The 7,972-nt window shown below is 40.9% G+C and overlaps 1 protein-coding gene across 1 annotated transcript in view; it reads left to right on the top strand.

Annotated features, from left to right (window-relative positions):
- The window catches only part of arhgap40 (Rho GTPase activating protein 40), a 23,282-nt gene that overhangs the window by 10,185 nt on the left and 5,125 nt on the right, over positions 1 to 7,972 (top strand). The window contains exons 3-9 of the mRNA XM_016505630.1: positions 60 to 280; positions 1,443 to 1,521; positions 2,147 to 2,298; positions 5,632 to 5,797; positions 5,883 to 5,974; positions 6,764 to 6,841; positions 7,255 to 7,414. Coding sequence (XP_016361116.1) covers positions 60 to 280; positions 1,443 to 1,521; positions 2,147 to 2,298; positions 5,632 to 5,797; positions 5,883 to 5,974; positions 6,764 to 6,841; positions 7,255 to 7,414 — 948 coding nt within the window. The remainder of the gene's footprint in view (positions 1 to 59; positions 281 to 1,442; positions 1,522 to 2,146; positions 2,299 to 5,631; positions 5,798 to 5,882; positions 5,975 to 6,763; positions 6,842 to 7,254; positions 7,415 to 7,972) is intronic.

Below are 7,972 nucleotides of genomic sequence, written 5' to 3'. Positions count from 1 at the left end.
GTGTGTGTGTGTGTGTGCGCGCGTGTGTGTGTGTGTGTGTGTGTGTGTGTGTGTGTCAGACGGCGAGCAGGAGGAGCTCTGGCTGCAGGATGCTGGTTTGTCTCCGCTAGTAAATGGTGAAGAAGAGGACGTCGATAAAGCCGTTCTGTTGTCGACTCTCACTAAGACTCAAGCAGCTGCGGTTCAAAGACGTATCGACTCGTTCACCTGCTCGCTGCGCAAGAGGAACAAAACGCCAGCGCGACACGTCAGAGACGTCTTTGCCTCCCCCATTGCTCAGGTAACAGCAGTGTGTGCGAGAGAGAGTGTGAGAGTGTGTGTGTGTGTGTGTGTGTGTGTGTGTGTGTGTGTGTGTGAGAGAGAGTGCGTGTGTGTGTGTGTTCATAATGATATTTGATTTTGGATCCAATAACACATTAAGGGGCCGTTCACACAACACGTTTTTCCATTCCAAATTACGGTTTTCCATTGTATTTCTATGTAAACGTGCTAGACAGATGTGTTTGACCACTGTGCTTGAGACGTATGTCTTGCAGCATCTTGCACATGACACAGCATTCACAAATGAGGCACTTTTTTCCCAATTCCACTGCCCAAATGTCGCATTTTTCAATGTAAAAAACACCATTCTGTTTTGCATCATTTGAGGCCTCTTTATAACAGCTGTGACTTTCAAGTTGCATTTGTATTTGAACAGGACTAAAATCATATTAATTCGAATATCATAAGGAATCTGATTTTCCCATGTTGTCTTCATTGTATTTTGAAAACATGTTCACATCAACACACATTTTCACATCAGTAAAATGAGGTTTAAGGGCCGTTCATACATAACGCATTTTTGCATTTCATTGCATTACATGCACTTGATGGAAATCTTAGACCACTGCGCTCATGTCGTGTCTTTCACAGCGTCTCGCACATTATACGCCATTCTAACAACACTGAGTTCAAGTTTTAAGTTCTTCAGCTTTTAAAAACGTGTCTCATGGTCGTGTGTTTATTTTCATTCCACTGAACCTGCATAATGCACATCCCACGTTTTTAAACACAAAAATGTGTTCTGTGTGAATGGTCACTGTTTTTAGCATTTAAATAAATAATACAACTATGATTTGACCTCTTTAATAATGAAATGCACAGCTGATATGTGTCAGATTTGCTGATCAACTAAAAGATTGTACGGTGTTCGAGTGCTTATGGTTGTATAATGACAGAAGGACAGTATGTGTGTGGAGGAACAATCAGTCGTGGCATTTGTAAAGGCCTGTATGTGCTTGTGCTCCACAGCACACAATACACACTCACATCATGTCAGATCATATCGGTGCATCTGAATAGAGGCTTGAGTTCTGTTCATCACACACACAGATAACGCATCTCTCCTGTATGCATGTGTGTGTGTGTGTGTGTGTGTGTCTAACTAATTGTATTCTATTCAGTCAGCAGTTCCTGAGACACACAACAGCGAACCTGACGCACACAGAAACATGGAGAGTGTGACAAAGACACAACGATCAGGTACAAACACACACTGTCTCTTTTCTATTGGCTGAGAAGCTATTAAGATTATCTAATGCGTTAATGAGAACCCTGGTAACCAACCACAACACTCCAGCTGTTTTGCAGAGACACTTTGATTATTTTTGAGGATCTCATTAGAAGGAAACCCAATGTAAGGTGTAATGTTGGCCTGAAACACTACAGCAGTGGCTCCCAATCCAGTCAATACTAGCTGATGAGTTGAATCAGGTGTGTTTGATTAGGGAGACATCTAAAGTGTGCAGTGTTGGGGTTCTCCTTGATCAGGATTGGGAACCAATGTACTACAGCATCGTGATCCTAACGGTTCATTATTCTGTTTATTGTTCAGTGATATTATCAGCTGCAGATCTTCACCTGTCACATCTATTAATATAAGAGCATATGTGTGTTTAATAACATTCAAATGCTTCAGATTCGGAGAGATGAGCAGTGATTATACATTAACTCAGCGCTTGTGAATGCAGCACGTGCCCTTTGAACACAAGATGCAATTTCCTGCCTTTTCACATGGAAATCATATTCAAATTGATCAGATAGTGAACGCTTCCCGCTGTCAATGGAAACAGCCGTTAACGGCGTGTGTGTGTGTGTGTGTGTGTAGCTGTCAGCGGTCAGGAGACTCAAGGGCTGCAGATGGACGAGATCTTTATCACAGACGTGGCATATTGTGAACAAGCGGCCATCTTACTGAAACAAGCCAAACTACCACAGAACAACAGCAGTCAGTGCAGGAGAGACGACGGAGCACTGCCGGTGAGACGCACTGTTACACACCATAGCAACACACTAAAAACACCATAGCAACCGCATAACAACACTCTCTGTCCGTCTGACTAGTTACACACTATAGCAACACACTAAAAACACCATAGCAACCGCATAACAACACTCTCTGTCCGTCTGACTAGTTACACACTATAGCAACACACTAAAAACACCATAGCAACCGCATAACAACACTCTCTGTCCGTCTGACTAGTTACACACTATAGCAACACACTAAAAACACCATAGCAACCGCATAACAACACTCTCTGTCCGTCTGACTAGTTACACACTATAGCAACACACTAAAAACACCATAGCAACCGCATAACAACACTCTCTGTCCGTCTGACTAGTTACACACTATAGCAACACACTAAAAACACCATAGCAACCGCATAACAACACACACTGTCCGTTTGTCTGCCTGTCTACAGTTACACACCATAGCAATACACTAAAAACACCATAACAACCGCATAACAACACTCATTGTCCATCTGTCTGCCTGTCTACAGTTACACACCAAAGCAACATACTAAAAACAACATAGCAACACACTAAAAACACCATAACAACCGCATAACAACACACACTGTCCGTCTGTCTGCCTGTCTACAGTTACACACCAAAGCAAGACACTAGAAACACCATAGCAACTGCATAACAACACTCTCTGTCCATCTGACTACAGTTACACACCATAGCAACACACTAAAAAAAAAACATAACAACCCCATAACAACACTCACTGTCCGCCTGTCAACAGTTACACACCATAGCAACACACTAAAAACACCATAGCAACCGCATAACAGCACTCACTGTCCGTCTGTCTGCCTGTCTGCAGTTACACATCATAGCCACACACTAAAAACACCATAGCAACCGCATTACAACACTCACTGTCCGCCTGTCTGCAGTTACACACCATAGCCACACACTAAAAACACCATAGCAACCGCATAACAACACTCACTGTCCATCTGTCTGCCTGTCTACAGTTACACACCATCTGTCAAAAAAAAATGTGAATTCCGAATATTCGTCGAATTTAAAATAAAAATCCACATTCGAATGCAAAAACGTTGCATTCGAATTTTAGGTGTGCATCAGGCAGCCTTATCAGTGGTGCACAAGATGCGATGACGATGTAAGTGTCATTGCATTTTAATGTTTTTCTTAGCCTATCCAGTTGAACATACTAGATGCGGCACTGCTACGTTGTTCATTAAAATATTGTGGGGAAAAAGAACATCAATGCGGAGAAGATGTTGTTTACGTCAAAACCGAAACCAAACCGTTCACACAGAAGAAAAAAGAAGATCAATGCGGAGATGATGTTGTTTATGTCAAAACTGAAACCAAACACATATTTCGCGCATTTTCTAGAGGGATGTCTATCACCATTGCACTCGCATCTCGCACAAGAGAGCCGCATGTTTAGAAAGCCATGTAAAAATGTAAGTTCAACTTTTTAAAAACATGTCTCAAGCCTTTATGGCGGTTTTTCCCCATCCTACTGCATCTCAAGTTTTTAAATGAAGAAAGTAGGCTACTCTTTGTGATTGGTTTTCGGTCCTTTGTATTAAACTATAGGCTACACACATACATGATTCTGTTTTGTTTCTAATTGTTTAAGCAACTTTAATTATAAACTTTAAAATAATGTATATAAGGTTTATAAACATTATTTTAAACATTATGCACTTTTTTCAAAGATAGTCGTGTTATTTTATTATGCTTTGAATAAATTTGCATAATATTTTGTTCGATGCGCCCTCTTGTGGCTTCAGGAGAGAAGCCAAAAGCTTTTTCCCCCCTAACTGAAATTATGCCTTTTAAATTCGAATATATTTTGAATATTGATAATATTTAAGTACAAAATTCGAATTTAGTTTTTCAGCCATTTTGACAGCCCTAACACACCATAGCAACACACTAAAAACACTATAGCAACTGCATAACAACACTCACTGTCCGCCTGTCTGCCTGTCTACAGTTACACACCATAGCAGCACACTAAAAACACCATAAAAACCGCATGACAACACTCACTGTCCACCTGTCTGCCTGTCAATAGTTACACACCATAGCAACACATCTAAAAACACCATACCAACCGCATAACAACACGCACTGTCCGCCTGTCTACAGTTACACACCATAGCAACACACTAAAAAAACCATAGCAACTGCATAAAAACACTCACTGTCTGCCTGTCTACAGTTACACACTATAGCAACACACTAAAAACACTATAGAAACTGCATAACAACACTCACTGTCCGCCTGTCTACAGTTACACACCATAGCAACACACTAAAAACACCATAAAAACCGCATAACAACACTCACTGTCTGCCTGTCTACAGTTACACACCATAGCAACACACTAAAAACACCATAAAAACCGCATAACAACACTCACTGTCTGCCTGTCTACAGTTACACACCATAGCAACACACTAAAAACACCATAAAAACCGCATAACACTCACTGTCCACCTGTCTGCCTGTCAATAGTTACACACCATAGCAACACACTAAAAACACCATAAAAACCGCATAACAACACTCACTGTCTGCCTGTCTACAGTTACACACTATAGCAACACAGTAAAAACACCATAAAAACCGCATAACAACACTCACTGTCCACCTGTCTGTCAACAGTTACACACCATAGCAACACACTAAAAACACCATAGCAACTGCATAAAAACACTCACTGTCTGCCTGTCTACAGTTACACACCATAGCAACACACTATAAACACCATAAAAACCGCATAACAACACTCACTGTCTGCCTGTCTACAGTTACACACCATAGTAACACACTAAAAACACCATAAAAGCTGCATAACAACACTCACTGTCCACCTGTCTGTCTACAGTTACACACCAAAGCAACACACTAAAAACACCATAGCAACTGCATAACAACACTCACTGTCTGCCTGTCTACAGTTACACACCATAGTAACACACTAAAAACACCATAAAAGCTGCATAACAACACTCACTGTCCACCTGTCTGTCTACAGTTACACACCAAAGCAACACACTAAAAACACCATAGCAACCGCATAACAACACGCACTGTCCGCCTGTCTACAGTTACACACCATAGCAACACACTAAAAAAACCATAGCAACCGCATAACACTCACTTTCCGCCTATCTGTCTCTCTGAAGTTATTAGCTGATGCTCATAATCTCAGAATGACTAAATAATAATAATGATAATAAAATCAAACCAGTGAACAGAGAGGTGTGTCTCACCTCCTTTTCCTGTCTTTCTCTCTCCGTCTGTAGCGGGTCATCTGTCCGCAGTGCCGGCTGGGAGTGACGCGGGTGCTGGATCTTTCCCAGCAGGATATGAAGAAGGTCCGTCAGCTGGCTCTGATTGACATGACGGCGCTCTGCGACCTGCTGGGGCTCGAGGTCAAACGACACAAAACCTGCAAACGGAAAATCCCTGGTGAGTTTCCTGTCACGTGACCACACTCATTCGGATCTGTGTGACCAATAATCAGAATCCTGTCGAATGTCTTCCTGTTTGTCAGAGAGCTGTTTGTTCGGCGTTCCTCTCGCCTCATTGGTGGAGAGCGATCAGAAGATCAAACCCAACACTCAGATCCCACTCTTCCTCCAAACAGTACGTCATAACATCATTTCCTTTTGCACCAATTTATTACGTCCAAACTGTTATTATAATACTACTTTAAATTCAGCATGAAATGTAAAGGTCACACTTCACTTAAAGCCTTTATATATAATGCATTACAAATGTAGTTTTAATGCATTAATTATACTTTATAATGCTCCTTATAATGCATTGTATTATCTCATTAATAATTGTAACCACAGTTATAACACATTATAATACTTGTCTATTTTATTGTTACACCTTTACAAAATACAATGCATCAAATCACATGACAAACCAACCTTCAAGTATTATAATGCATTTTAACCAACTATTTATGGAAAGATATAATGCATTACAACTAACATTACGAATAGCTTTATAATGCATTATACATAAAGGCTTTCAGTAAAGTGTTACCAATGTCAATTGGTATTCATCCGTACATACGTTTCATTTTTATTTTATACATGTTTTGACCGCATGTTTAACCAAAATGTCATAACTGGATCTTCCAGTGAAAAGGACTTTCCAAACATTTGGTGCTTTTAAACTCCGCCCCTGCAAGCTCACATTCAGATCTGCCTCCCTTTTTGAGAGCCACGCCCACACTTCAACATCCAATCAACAACTGATGCACAGAACCAAGCCCCGCCCTACATTTTTTTCTTTTCTGATAATCTGTTTTGTATGTACATCACAATACAGAAGAAAAGATTTCCTGCCGTTTCCGTTTCATCAACTCAAACTAAACTCTTAGGTGTTTTGTACATGATTGTTTTTTTATTTCTGTTTCAGCTTCTGTCATTTCTGGAGAAGAAGGGTCTCGATTCTGAAGGGATTCTGCGGGTTCCAGGGTCTCAGTCCAGAATCAAAGTAAAATAAAACATTATTATGAAATAAGTACTAAAAGTACCTTGGTAGTACCATGGTATCTATTGAAGTTCCATCTGACCCCACAAGGGCTGATTTCCATAGACACATGCAGTGGAATGGGGAAAAATGCAAGATCTCAAGACATTTTTAAAGTTGAACTTATTTTATGTTTTTAGAACACTGTTTCATGCGTGAGACACCATAAAAGACTCAAATGCAACAGTGAAACGCGCCTGTCCTGCACTTGTTTACATAGAAAAACAATGGAAAAGTAGCGCTGTGGAATGGAAAAACATGTTTTGTACGAATGCCTGCTTACTGTACCATGGTATAACCAAAGTATTTTTATGCATCACATATGAATAAGCTCTGTGTGAGTGTGTTTCGGCTCACAGTCGCTGTGTCGGTCGTAGGTGCTGCAGCAGATGCTAGAGAACTCGTTTTACAGCGGTTCGTTCAGCTGGGACGAGGTCAGTCCGAATGACGCCGCCGCTCTGCTCAAGAAGTTCATCCGTGAACTCCCGGCGCCGTTGCTGACCGCCGAACACCTCAACACCTTCAGCGCTGTCAGAGGTGCGTGAGGCACAACAGCAGGTCTCACTGAGGTCCTGTATGTCGTATAGTGTGTATAGTGTGTATCTACATCACAGGAGCTTCACCAGAAGAAAAGACCAAAATACTCACTTCAGTCAAAGATTTGATCTCTGATCTTATACATTGGTGGCCAAAATGATTAGAACACTAGTATTTCCACCAGGTAAGAAATGGTTTCAAGTCAGTTATTTCTATCTTTTGCTGTAGTGTGTCAGTAGGAAATATCAGTTTACATTTCCAAACATTCATTTTGGCCATTAATTGTAATAATGCAGTGAGATTCATGTTTGTGCTGCACACAGAGCTCTGATCTGATCCTCATCAGTCTGTCTGGAGTCACATGAAGAAACAGAACAAACTGAGACAGACTCAATCCAGAAGAACTGATGCTTCTAGAAACCTCCTGCAAAGCTCCTGAGAAACTCTGCTCAAGTGCACCGAGGACAAACGCTGCTTTAAACACAAGGATGCTCACACCAAATGATGATTTCATTTAGTTAATAGAAGTTAACTGATAAAGAAAATCTATTTATGACA

Source organism: Sinocyclocheilus anshuiensis, unplaced genomic scaffold (genome assembly GCF_001515605.1).
Source record: "Sinocyclocheilus anshuiensis isolate Anshui unplaced genomic scaffold, SAMN03320099.WGS_v1.1 scaffold682, whole genome shotgun sequence".
NCBI lineage: Eukaryota > Metazoa > Chordata > Actinopteri > Cypriniformes > Cyprinidae > Sinocyclocheilus > Sinocyclocheilus anshuiensis.
This window is presented reverse-complemented; position numbering and strand designations above follow the sequence as displayed.